General features: G+C 39.3%; 1 protein-coding gene across 1 annotated transcript; it reads left to right on the top strand.

Moving 5' to 3' along the window:
* Positions 1 to 8,641: 8,641 nt before the first annotated feature.
* kcna1a (potassium voltage-gated channel, shaker-related subfamily, member 1a) lies at positions 8,642 to 10,564 on the top strand. The gene has a single exon (XM_053630537.1). The coding sequence runs from the start codon at positions 9,003 to 9,005 to the stop codon at positions 10,479 to 10,481; it is 1,479 nt and encodes a 492-aa protein (XP_053486512.1). The 5' UTR covers positions 8,642 to 9,002; the 3' UTR covers positions 10,482 to 10,564.
* Positions 10,565 to 14,127: the final 3,563 nt, after the last annotated feature.

The following is a 14,127-nucleotide window of genomic DNA, read 5'->3' as shown; positions in this document are numbered from 1 at the left end:
GGAACACCCCACAAAACCTGCCGTTTTGGAGATACTCTGACTCAGTCGTCTAGTCATCACAATTTGGCCCTTGTCAAAGTCGCTCAGATCCTTACACTTGGCCAGCTTTTCCTGCTTCTAACACATCAACTTTGAGAACTCACTGTTTACTTGATGCCTAATATATCCCACCCCTTGACAGATGCCATTGAAACGAGATCATTAATGTTATTCACCACCTGTCAGTGGTTTTAATGTTATAGCTGATCGGTATGTATGTTTGGCAACTGGTAGCAGGTCAGACTAAGCTGGATGTTTCGGCATTGAACGTTATTATACATTTACCATTAAGTTCTTATAGTTATTAGCCTGTTTGACTGGTCCCTTGCATTAAATGGGTTTAATAACTCAATAACTCAAAAACAAGTAGGCCTATAAATGATGTCAGCTTGGACATAATGTGTTCTGTGGGTGAAAAGGTCTGGAATAAAAGCTGTAAGACACCAATAAATAGCCAAAACATTTCGTCCACATTAAAATAATGACCGTAATATTTGAATAGTTGGATTATGTTCTTGAAATAAATCTGGACTGATGGGGTTAGACATTTATTTTAGTTAAAGAGTGCTTAAATTAAATTAACATTTTTCTGCAAAACAAATTGGAGAACCTCTCAGAAACTCTCAGAAAAAGGGAACTGTACCAATCCTTGTCTATGGCGTGCTACCTTCAAGCATACAGCTTTAGTATATATCTTTCACCAATAAAGTGTGGCTTTGAAGCTCTACTTTAAACCTAAGGTCCATTTATGCTCTTATAATCATTTTTAAAAAGCACTTCACATTTCCAGGTGAAAGATATATATTAAAGGTACAAGTCAAGTCAAGTCAAGTGGGTTTTTATTGTCATTCCTCTATATAGCTTGTATGTATTGGAACGAAATTACGTTTCTTCAGGACCATGGTGCAACATGGAGCAGTACACAAGACTACCTAAAGTGCAAATACACAGCAGTGTGAGATGAGTGCAAAATAATAAATACCCAGAAAAAAAAACAATAAACACACAGGACAATAGATACACAGAACACGGAGTGTAAATTGTAAACATGGACTGGAATCTGTAAGCTATTGTGTAATGTAGTAGGACAAGTATAGCAGCAATACTGGTAGTAAAAACGAGTTCCATAATATAAAGTGACTGATGCAGCTCTGTAAAGTGCAGTGTGCAGTAGTACTGAGTCTTACTGGGTTAGGTGTTTGACTAGCCCAGGTGAGCGTTGTGAGGCAGCAGGGTGTTGAGTAATCTGACTGCCTCAGGAAAGAAACTGTTACGGAGTCTGCTGGTGGTGGCACGGATGCTCCTGTACCTTCTGCCAGATGGCAGGAGGAGGAATAGTCCATAAAAATGGCAAGAGGGGTCGTCCGCAATACTGGTGGCTTTGTGGATGCAGCGGTTGTTGAAGGAGGTGTCGATGGTGGGTAGAGAGACCCAGATGATCTTTTCAGCTGTCCTCACAATTCGCTGTAGGGTTGCAGTCAGTGGTTGTGCGGTTCCCGTACCACAAAGTGAGACAGCTCTCTATCATCCCTGTGTAGAAGTAGGTGAGGATGTGACGGGGAAGTTTGGCTCTCTTCAGCCCCCACAGGAAGTGAACGCACTGCTGGGCCTTCTTGACTAAGCAGGTGGTGTTGAGTCCAAGAAAGTACAAAAGATACATTTTTAGAGGCTTTCACACTAGTAACAAGAAAAGATATAGTTGAGTACTTTTTTCTGAGAGTGTACTATTTGAATAATTTATTTTACAGTAGGAGTCCCTGGTTTGCATTAGAGGGCTGATATATAGAGGCTAGTCTAAGGCTAAAATAATGAATGTTATTGAATTTGAGCACAATGTAGTCTTATAAAAACCCCTGGCTTACTTGGCAAATTAAACACCTTCCCTTCAAACTCATGTGCAAAAGAGGTGTTACGAGAAATCAATGTGATAACCTCCAGGAACAAGAATGAGAAATGAGACATTTCCAGGAGAAACCAAAAGAAACGTGCTGTATATGTGAAATGAGTGAATGAGTTAGCACAGTTGCCTTGTGTGCTGTTGACGTAAAGATAATATTGTAATTATGTATGCATTTTTGTTGCATTAAGGGCATTGTTTATATGTAAGTTAATACTTACACTCACTGGCTACTTTATTAGGAACACCAGTACACCTGCTTATTCATACAATTATCCAATCAGCCAGTCTGTAGTTTACACAGAGTGGCACAAAAAACAAAAACACACACACAGTGAGTGTCATCCTGTTAGCTTTGTTGATAAGAGAAGTCAAAGGAGAATGGCCAAGCTGACAGGAAGGCTATGGTAACTCAAATAACCACTCTCTAGAACTGTAGTGAGCAGAAATGTATCTCAGAACAGAAAACATGTCGAACCTTGCGCCAGATGGACTACAATAGTAGATGACCAAATCGGGTTTCACTCCCATCAGCCCAAATCAGGAATCTGAGGCTGCAGTGGACACAGGTTCACCAAAATGTTGAAAATAAGAAAAATTAAAAAAGAGAAGATTTGCAACTGGCACATCTGGAATCCATGCCATTAAAAAGTGAGGCTGTTCTGAGAACAGATGGGGTCCTATCTAGTATTAACATGCTGTTCTTAATAAAGTGACTGCTGAATGTTTGTAGTATGAAATAGTCAAAAGCATCCAGATCGCTGCAGTACAATATCTGGCGCTATCTTGTGGTCACACACGAGCACTGCAGAACTTCTATGAGCTTTTGTTGGTAATTTTAGCCTATTTGCTAGATAGAGGAGGTCAAATTAAGACCATTTGAATCTTTTTACGGCTCTTATCTCAGACAGTTTGTCTACTCAGGACTGTTTTTTTTTTTTTTTTTTTTTTTTTACTTAAACACTGAAACTGTAAAATAATGTATACGTTGTGTATTTGTAGATGATTTTCTGTCATGAAAGTAAAACTTGCAAACGTGTTAGCGATTACAAATACATTTTTACTAGTAAATATTTACATATGCATCAGAATTATTAGGATATTTTAAAAGCTGAATTCAAATATTATAAACTTTGTAAAAAATATCAGGTTAACCGCATTACAACGAGGCTTGTGCACTTTCTGTTTTATTTTTAATAAATAAAAGTATTTTTGATAAACATTTTACCAACATTTCATTCTTTTCATTTTTACATTCAGTTTCTCAGACACACTAAAAAGAAGTATATAACAATTTCATATGTGTGTTTATTCTATATAAGCATTCAAATAGTGATACACTGTAAGGGCTATGTTCTTAGAGAGAGAGTGATAGGCTACTTCAAGGGTTTATCAGTGGGTTCTTTACAGTTTTTAGGATTCCTAAAATGTTTGAAACCCTTTCAGATATGGAATCACTATTGTAGATTTCTACATAGAAATAGAAAGATAATCCTGTGATTAGCATTACTCAGCCTTAACCTAGTCAATCAGGCTCAAGCAGATTGATCCATCCATCCATTTTCTGTACCAATTATCCTACACAGGGTCAGGGAGCCTGGCGCCTATCCCCGGGAACTCAGGGCATAAGGCATCAGAGGGCACAATCGCACACCCATTCACACACTACGGACAATTTGGAAATGTCAATCAGCGTACAACACATGTCTTTGGACTCGGGGGAGGAAACCAGAGGAAACCCCCAAAGCATGGGGAGAACATGCAAACTCCGCACACAGGACGGAGGTGGAATTCAAACCCCCAACCCCGGACATGCGAGGCAAACATGCTGACTGATTGAGATTGATATGAAATCAAATTAATTGAAGTATTCTTAATGTCTTATAATAAGATGTAGCATCCTTCCAAGGAGCTAAGAATGAAAAAAATGTGAAAACATTTTATTAATGATGTACGTCAGGTGAGATCAATGACACTGTCATAGATAAAGGACTGAGTAGCCCTGTAGGACGAAAGGAGAGGAAGTGATTGAGATGCAGAGTGGAAAAAGCCTGCCTATCTCTTATTTATGACATTTAGCAGTTAAGCACTCACTCCTGCTGCTGCTGACCAAACAGCATGTCATGGTGAAAACTGTTAAGCCTTAAAACACATGCTGGCTGAAAGACTGACGTTGTTATGTTCCATGGTGTCAACAAACTTTTATCGCTTACTTACTCTTATGCTTTTATCTAATATTTAGGAGCCAACAATGTTGTCTGACTGGTACAGAGTTAAGTAGTTTATATACAATGTAATTTAATGAGTAAGAGTGTTATACTACTTGAATGGAAATCTAAATTTCAATAACTACTGCACATTTTACTATAATTACCTGTCCAAGCAAACGTGTCAATTTATTGCATTTATATTATTTAAATGTATGTTTTTAAATAGGTAAGTATATTACTGTTAGTGTATTATTATTATTATTATTATTATAATTATTATTATTATTATTAGTAGTAGTAGTAGTAGTAGTAGTAGTAGTAATATCATTTAAAAGCTACACCTACTTTGTAAATCATAACAGAATTAAAATTTCCTTAATTAAAGTCTATTCCAAAGTAGACTAGGTTCGCAATATAACATTTTAAGTGGTGCAGTGTAATTAAAGTGTATCCAAATCCAAGGTTTTCTGAAGTCAGCACAAAGCTAAAACTCTCAGTACACACTTACAGTGGAGTGAGGACTCCAACATTTAATTTGGCAGATCAGTTGCTCAGTTGCTACAGTGCTGAAGATGAAGCTTATATCACTATGGTTAGTTATTATTATCGCTGATGATAATAATCGTATAGTTTCCCAGATGTGAAACTTGAACAGTGGTTGGAATCAATTGGCAGAATGTTTTTTTGTTGTTGTTTTATTTTAATTGTAACTTGCTTCACACTCAGCAAGAGTTTAAAAAATTACCAACTGTTCCTTTAAAAAAAAAATCCAGGAAAATATAACATAGACATTGTTTAATGATAAACAACCATGAAGAAGAAGAAGAAGAGGTTTTATTTCTATAGTGCCTTTCCAACGCTCAAGGTCGCTTTATATAGTATATATCAGATACATAAAATACATACAAATACATAAACACAAATGTAATTAAAAACTAATTGAAAATGCAATTCAAACAGATATGTCTTTAGCTGGGTCTTGAAACTAGGCAGAGAAGTGATGTTACGGAGAGTTAGAGGTAGTGACTTCCACAGTTTTGGAGCAGCAACACAAAATGACCTTCCACCTGCAGTGGATAGCTGAAATCTAGGAATGGACAAAAGGCCAAATTCTGATGATCTAAGGGACCGAGTAGGGCAGTATGGATGAAGCAAATAGAGAGGGGCAAAACCATTTAATGCTTTGAATGTTAGAAGCAGCATCTTAAATTGATTATGTGATACCACAGGTAGCCAGTGGAGATCATGCAGAACAGGAGTGATATAAACAGAGTGCCTGGTGGATGTGAGAACCGTTGCAACTGAATTTTGAACATACTGTGAATATATTTTTTTGAGCAAGCCAGTAACCATGGGGCCACATCTCTGTCCATGCTGCCAATTCAGTACATTAGGCTTTCATTATGTTACTATGGTGTAGCCACATGTATGGGGTGGCCTTGCCACCCCAACTCTGACCAGTGGTCTCACCTATAAAAAGTGCATTATGCAGATTCAGTGAATCACAACTAGGTATTCTGACCACATCTCTTGAGTATTAGGAACTGCAGATAAACTATGCAGTCAGTGCTGTTATGTCATTGTGCAGTCATTTATTTTGCACCAAGGCATGAATCATATGTTCTGTATATACAAGTTCTACAGCACCCTCCACTTATATTGGTAAATATTAGCAAAGAAGGCTGTGAAAAATTGTCTTTATTGTTTAACCTTTTGATCATTTGTTAAACAAATTCACAAAAATACTTTGCTCTCATAGATATCAAACAGTTGCAAAACAACACAAGTTTATCAAAAAATGTATTTGTTAAATATAGGTGTGCAACAATTACTGGCACCCCTATGAATTCATATGAGAAAAATATATTTGATGTAAATTCCCATTAATATTTTACTTTTTTTTTTTTTTTTACTACACCTGGGTAACTAGGAACAAGAAATTATTCAACCATGACTTCCTGTTTCACAGGGGTATAAATATGAGGTAACACAAAGGCCAAATTCCCTTAGTCATTCATAACAATGGGTAAGACCAAGGAATATAGTTGTGATGTGCGGCAAAAGGTTGTTGAGCTTCACAAAATGGGAAATGGCTATAGGGAAATAGCACAAGCATCGAAAATGCCCATTTCCACCATCAGGACAATAATTAAGAAGTTCCAGTCAACTGGAAATGTTATGAATCAACCTGGAATTGGACATGGATGGTTTGAGTGGCCAAAAAATCTCCAAGGATCACAGCTGGATAACTTTAGAAGTCAGTTGCATGGTCAGAAAGTCTCCAAAACTTCAATCCGAAGTCACCTACATCATCATAAGTTGTTTGGAAGGGTTTCAAGAAAAAAGCCTCTATTCTCATCCAAAAACAAATTCAAGCGTCTTCAGTTTGCCAGACACTACTGGAACTTCAAATGGGATCGGGTTCTATGGTCAGATGAAACCAAAATAGACCTTTTTCGCAATAAACACCAGAGGGGGTTTTTGGGTGCACACAGAGAGGTAGCCATATGGGAAAGTACCACATGCCCACGGTTAAATATGGTGGTGGCTCTTTAATGTTTTGGGGCTGTTTTTCTGCCAGAGGACCTGGACATTTTGTTAGGATACATGGCATCATGGACTCTTATCAAATATCAACAGATATTAAATGAAAACCTGACTGACTCTGCCAGAAAGCTTAAAATGGGCCATGGTTGGATCTTCCAGCAGGATAATAATCTAAAACATACATCAATATCAACACGAAAATGGCTTACTGACCACAAAATCAAGCTCCTGCCATGGCCATCCCAGTCCCCTGACTTGAACCCCATAGAAAACCTGTGCGGTGAACTGAAGAGGAGAGTCCACTAGCGTGGACCTCGAAATTTGAAGGATCTGGAGAGATTCTGTATGGAAGAATGGTCTCAGATCCCTTGCCATGTATTCTCCAACCTCATCAGGCATAACAGAAGAAGAATCAGAGCTGTTAGCAAAGGAAAGTAGCACAAAGTATTGACTAAAAGGTGCCAATAATTGTTGCACACCAATATTTAACAAATATTTCTTTTGTTAAACCAGTGTTTTGTTTGCAGTTGTTTGATATCCCTGAGAGCAGAGTATTTTTGACGTTGAATAAGCTTGGGAAGCCTTTAACTGTCTAATCTCAGTTATGCCATATCCTTCAGCGGTTGGAAATTGTGAGGAAGGTTAAGGTGGCTGACAGTACTGACTGTACTGTGGTGTCCTGTTCACTACAGGGGCATGTGATAACACTTCATCATTTGCTCTGTGCATTGCCTTACGTCACTGACCCGTTATCCCAGAGGCGGAACTGTCCCATAGGTGGCGTGATATACAATTCAGAAAGTATGATACTATGCGGTTTAGACCTAGCCGTATGCTCTTGTGGTGGTTTTGTGGCGGCGCGCGCGCGCCGTGGCAGCCTGCGTTTTAGAGCCTGTCTGCATTGCGTCGAACTCCCTCCCCCACCCTCGCGCTCCCCTGCTTCCCCATGTGCACCGGTATATACTGCCTAGTATTAAGGAATTACTCTCTATACCTTCATTGATCCCCCCCCCCCGCCCCCCCCCCCGCCCTTAAGCACTCTTCTACCTCCATTCCCCCTTGCTCGCGCGGACAGATAAAGCAGACCTCTCGTCTACGCGGAAGAGGGGAAATTTCTGCTGATTCAGTGATGTCTGGAAACGGCATGAGCTTTGCGTTTGCCCCAGCCCCCCCCCCCTTCCATCCATCCCCCCACCCACCCACCCAACTTTAATGCATCCCCCCACCCTTCCTCCAAGCTGCAGCAGTAGAGTCGCTCCTGCGCTATAAACCTTATTCACGCGCAGAGGTGCTGCCGCACGAGCACCGCACCGCGAGGAGGGTGGCTGCGGCTTCCCGGCTTCTGTTTTTATTTCATTTCAGCACTTCCCCCCACCCCCTAATTTGCTATCTCAGCGTCGAAATCTCACCTGAATTATATAGTGTGTGCATTTATTTATTGTATCCGTTTGTTTTCAAGAAATAACACTTAAGCGCTCGCGACTTAAGATGGTCAGGTGTCATATGGCCAAGGATGAAACAACTGCAGCTTCTGAGGACTGTCAGCGCACGAAAAGACATGTGAAGTGCTAATGAATGAACACAAGACGAAAGAAGATATTTACTATTAGATGACAAGAGGCATTTCACCCGTTTCCTCAATCTTCAAGAGGTAAGCACCAGTAAGTGGCGGATATGAAGATACTTTGATTTACTCTGCATTGCCTCTCTGTATTTACTTCCAAAAAGTACAGTTTGGTCTTTTTGTTTTGGAGCTAGTGAGAGTTAGTGTTCCAAGCCTGAGAAGTGGCCTAGCCTGCATATGAGCTAGGAGAAAAAGTGATCATGTCAGATCATTTTCACTTGGAGCAGGGCAGTGGTTTGGAATGTACATATTTAATGCCAGAAACATAATTGATCCATAACATATAAGTAGGTTCATTGATAGATAGATAGATAGATAGATAGAGAGAGATGGATAGATATGGAAAGATATATAAGCAAATAAATAAATAAACAGAGTGGAAATTGCTGAGCTGGCAAATATCTCCACTGTTCGATCCATTTTTTTCTCTGACTGGGTGGCAGAGGCAGCAGTAGCGGATGCGGAAAGGAGCGATGGTGGAATCAGCGGGAGCCGCAGTGGGTCCACATTGATGAAAACTGGTCTAGTGCTTAGCTGTACAACTGAGCCAGCTCTGTGGGTACAAATTCAAAGCAGGACAGGGAAAGTGAGTTGAGGAGGAATTCAGGACGAGAACTACATGTCTTTTCCATTACACTAACCGCAGTCCCGCATCTCCTGCAGTGCTTCGACTTGGACTTGCAGGATGACCGTAGTGGCTGGAGATAACATGGATGAAACATCAGCTGTCCCGGGGCATCCTCAGGACACCTATTCCCCTGACCATGATGACCATGAATGCTGTGAAAGGGTGGTCATCAACATCGCTGGGCTGCGCTTTGAAACACAACTCAAAACACTCGCTCAGTTTCCAGAGACGCTGCTTGGGAACCCAAAGAAGAGAATGCGTTATTTTGATCCTTTGAGAAACGAGTATTTCTTTGACCGGAACCGTCCTAGTTTCGACGCAATCCTATACTACTATCAGTCAGGGGGGCGGTTGAGGAGGCCAGTAAATGTCCCATTGGATATGTTCTCAGAAGAAATTAAGTTCTATGAACTTGGAGTTGAGGCAATGGAGAAGTTCCGTGAGGATGAGGGATTCATCCGAGAAGAAGAACGACCCCTGCCCGAACGTGAGTTCCAACGCCAGGTCTGGCTTCTGTTTGAGCACCCTGAGAGCTCAGGGCCAGCCAGAGGAATTGCCATAGTGTCTGTTATGGTCATTTTGATTTCCATTGTCATTTTCTGTTTGGAGACTTTGCCAGAACTAAAGGAGGACCCTGCAGGGAGAATACAGACAATAGGGAACACCACCTTTTACTACAAACCAAACATCCTTACAGACCCCTTCTTCATTGTAGAGACCCTTTGCATAATTTGGTTCTCATTTGAACTTATAGTACGATTCTTTGCATGTCCCAGCAAGGCAGCCTTCTTTAAGAATATGATGAACACCATAGATGTAGTAGCTATCATCCCTTACTTCATTACACTGGGCACAGAGCTGGCAGAAGAAGCAGATGGTAAAGAGGGTAAGGGGGAACAGGCAACATCACTGGCCATTCTCAGGGTGATTCGTCTGGTCAGGGTGTTTAGGATCTTCAAGCTGTCCAGACATTCCAAAGGCCTGCAGATTTTAGGGCAGACCCTAAAAGCTAGTATGCGTGAGCTTGGATTGCTTATCTTCTTCCTCTTCATTGGTGTCATCTTGTTTTCGAGTGCCGTGTACTTTGCAGAAGCTGAAGAGAGAGAATCACACTTTAGCAGTATCCCTGATGCGTTCTGGTGGGCTGTTGTATCAATGACCACAGTTGGCTATGGAGACATGGTCCCTGTCACTATAGGGGGCAAAATTGTAGGCTCTCTCTGTGCAATCGCTGGTGTGCTTACCATTGCCCTACCAGTGCCTGTCATCGTATCCAACTTCAACTACTTCTACCACAGGGAAACCGAGGGTGAGGAGCAAGCCCAACTTCTGAACGTGAGTAACCCCAACATCGCTTCTGACTCCGATTCCAGTCGCCACAGTTCCTCAGTTGTCAGCAAGTCTGAATACATGGAAATCGATGGAGATATGAACAACAGCATGGACAACTTGAGAGATGCCAACCTTAGAACTAGCAACTGTACAATGCCTAACCAAAACTGTGTTAACAAAAGTAAGCTGCTAACTGATGTTTAGAGTCCAGATACATACAATAGTACTGTCACCATTCAGTAGTCGAATAGTTTATTTAACTCCCTAGTGCACTCCTGCATAACAACTATTATCCTCTGCAGATGAAAGAAGAACAGACGAAAACATACAAAACGCTGTTAAAATATGAGATAAATACCTATATATATATATATATATATATATATATATATATATATATATATATATATATATAGTTAGTTTAATAAATTTATGACAGGGCAATGCACATAGGCTATGCATAGGAAAAACATCCCTCTCTAGAATGTATAGGAACATGCATACCTAACCCAAAGGCCATGGAGAGGACTCTGGATCACTGTTCAGAGCTGGCGGTGAAGTGATGTTGAAACATTATGCATGGATTACAGATTACATATCAGCAAGTTGCACAGTGCATCCAAAACAGAACGCATAAAATCACTCAGTTCCACAAGGACAAGCCAAGCCATCTGCAGTGTTTGGCCTATATTTGGTCCTCCCTACAGTACTACAGACCTACTGACCAGCAAAGCACCTTATACGAACAAAACTGATCTCCTGCTGGGATGCTGTGAGGGAAAAAAGTCATCTCCTCATGGACATCTGCAATGCTGCTATTCTCCAGCAGAAGCTGTAATAGATATCACCAAGTGATTTGATGCCATGCCCTTTAGATACCAGACAGCACAATGATGGGAAAAATAGCTTATTAATAAGCATGTTTAGACTATTCTCATTTTGATATCAGCATGTGTGAGACGTTACCTCATTCTATATGATATCTTTTTACTTTTGCCATTTATTCCCTATAGTTCGTTTCCATGAAAAGTGCACTGGTTTGATACGATTTGAAATGCTTCTCAATTAAGCATATCTTAAGGACTGAATGTTTAAACCTAAGGGAAACAGGATCTTGATGGGATCATAGCATGTTAAAATAACTTGCATTATGGCCTATTCAAACTAAGGTACTGTGTATCCTAGTATATTTAATGCATGACAGCAGTATTATACAGCTTGTTGCTATTTAGACACTCCTCTGGGGTGTTCTTGTTACTATCAGGGAAACTATGGACTTTGAGTCCTGAAAATTTCTGAAATGTGACAAAAAAAAAAAATTATTAAAAAAAAAAAACAACATAGGCAAGCCCCAGCACAGGGATGCAAACTTTCTAATCTAAAAAGTAACAAAACAAAACAAATAATACTACAAAATTGCATATACTCATACTAAGTACCTGTTAAAGTTAATATAACTTAAATAATGCTGTGCATGGGCCTTTGATCAAAAGAAGAAGAAAAAAACACAGCGAGCAAAATATAATTCATGCTTCCATTTTTGCAGTCAAAAATTTTAAATGTCATGGATTTCATTTAGTGGGATGCAACAGAAAATACGGCAGAATTATTTTTATTAGTTCATAGTGCCTTTTGACCCTTTCAACAACAGGATAGGTGAAAGTGCCTCGGTAAGACAGATTTCATGGAATCAGGGCAGCCGCCTGCCAAGACACGTGTGTGTAGTACAAAAAAAACAAAACAAAACAACAACAACAACAACAACAAAAAGAAGGATACAAAACTAATAACACATTATTGCCAGGCACAACTTAACAGTTTCTGTTGTCATGCACTTAAGGCCCTGACTGCATAATTAAAACTGGGCCACATTTGAAGGGCAGGGAGGTGCATGGGATTTCTTAGAGCTTCAAATCTGCCTTGCATTGTAGTTTCACTTGTGATGTGCCATAATGAATCTACCTCAGTGAGGTGATCACTGTGGGTCCTGCCATTGAGCAAAACAGCTCCTTGGTGTCAAAATTGTACATGTGGGAAAAGTATGGCCAGTGATACTCCAATAAAGGCCAGTGATTCTCCAGTAAACAAATTTTGGAGTTCCCCAACAAATAGCCTTCAGAGAAGCACTTAAAACAAATGCAACAATGCAACCACTCCCTAGCCACGCACAATCAAGGCTCAATCATTCTTGTTTTACATCTTCATTCAGCTTTTATCCTTATAGCTATATGTTTAGGAACGATCTGCAGCCTGACCTGCAATGCATAACATACAGAGCAGTGTCTTGAACTACAGGGTTAAAATTAGTATCAGGTTACATCTTTTAAAACTGGGATTTAGATCTAATATATGTCTTCCATGTGCTATTATCAAAATCAAATGATCCAGATTGTCCATCACTGATGTAGGATATTTCTTCCTAAATGGGAAGGTTACTGTATATGTAGAAAAGGATAACTCGAAGTTGGGTGTACCCATGATAATTCAAACAATATTATAAATAAATAATAAATAATAGCATAAAATATAGATCGAAACGTAATTACATTCAAACGTATTTGAAATATTGAAGCTTCTCAGCGCCCCTCTGTATCTTATATATCTATGTACAATAAGATATATAAATAAGGTTTATTAAGCAACCGTATTAATATGTAACTTTAGAAAGCATTTTAATGTTACAAACCATAGGAAATTAATAGGACAAAGCTACAAACAGTCAGTGTGTTGAATTGTACATGTTAGAAAGAATCAGCTAACTGTGGTACATCAACAGCGATTGAGCCATATGGTGCTATGCAGATATTAAACACCAACATACACTATGACAGCAATAGAGATTAGAGATCCAATGTTATTATTTACAACGGGTCTCTTAGGAATGCAACATTTAAGGGCTGCGGGTATATTAGCTGTTCATTTTTTATTTATTTTTAAGTTATGACCATGATACAAGAGGAAAAGTTGCAATACCAGTTTCTGTTCATATGCTATAGGTATAGCAATTTTTAATGTTGAGGAAAGAGCTTTTTTTAGGACAGGAAGGTTAAATGAATAGCTGCTACTCACCTTGTTTGTTAGATTTTGTGCTGTTGCGCTGTTTCTTCTTGTAATTATTGACCTAAATTCTCTGGTTAAGTTTAGAGGCAAAAAATAAATAAAATAAAATTAGTATATTTCGTTTGGAGTGATTCTGCTCAGTGTGTAATCCAGAGTAAAAGGCACTGTGTTTTATTTCTTTATTTAAGATTTTCTTTAAGAAAAAGTAAACTAACCTAACTTCTTCAGATTTCCCTACAGAGTGAAAAAAATGACACATCATCCTGTAAGTGCAGTTTCTGTTAATGCTCTAAAAGATTTCCTATACAGCAGGGTGTCAGATTCTGGACTTCAGTCATAGAGATTGGTGTTTTTACTTCTTTTACCACACCACATTCAGACCTTTATAATTTGCGTATGAGTGTTCAACAAGAATGCCTAACTCTGGAGTCTGACACTCCTGCTATAAAGCCAAAGTAAATGGCGTATAGTCAATAGTCAGGACACGACGGGATGGGATATAGATATGTTCGGTTTCACCTGTGTGGCTTGATGTTGCTATTGACCATTTGAGCTCTGTGGCACTATGATTTGGAAAAACCATAGAAGACTTGATCATGTGTCCATTTGGAAAGCCATGACTGATATATGGGAAGATTATAGCCAATATTATCTGTACCACAAAATGGAATTTTAAAATGGCATTAACATCCAAAATGTACTGTCAGCACTTTTCTTTTATTACTTTGTCGACATCATGCAAGCGTACCAAACTCCAATCCCATTTTGAAATTGTACTGTAAAGACACAT

Source organism: Ictalurus furcatus, chromosome 8 (genome assembly GCF_023375685.1).
Source record: "Ictalurus furcatus strain D&B chromosome 8, Billie_1.0, whole genome shotgun sequence".
In the NCBI taxonomy this organism is placed as follows: Eukaryota; Metazoa; Chordata; class Actinopteri; order Siluriformes; family Ictaluridae; genus Ictalurus; species Ictalurus furcatus.
Note: the sequence above shows the minus strand (reverse complement) of the source record. Positions and strands in the feature narration are given on the sequence as shown.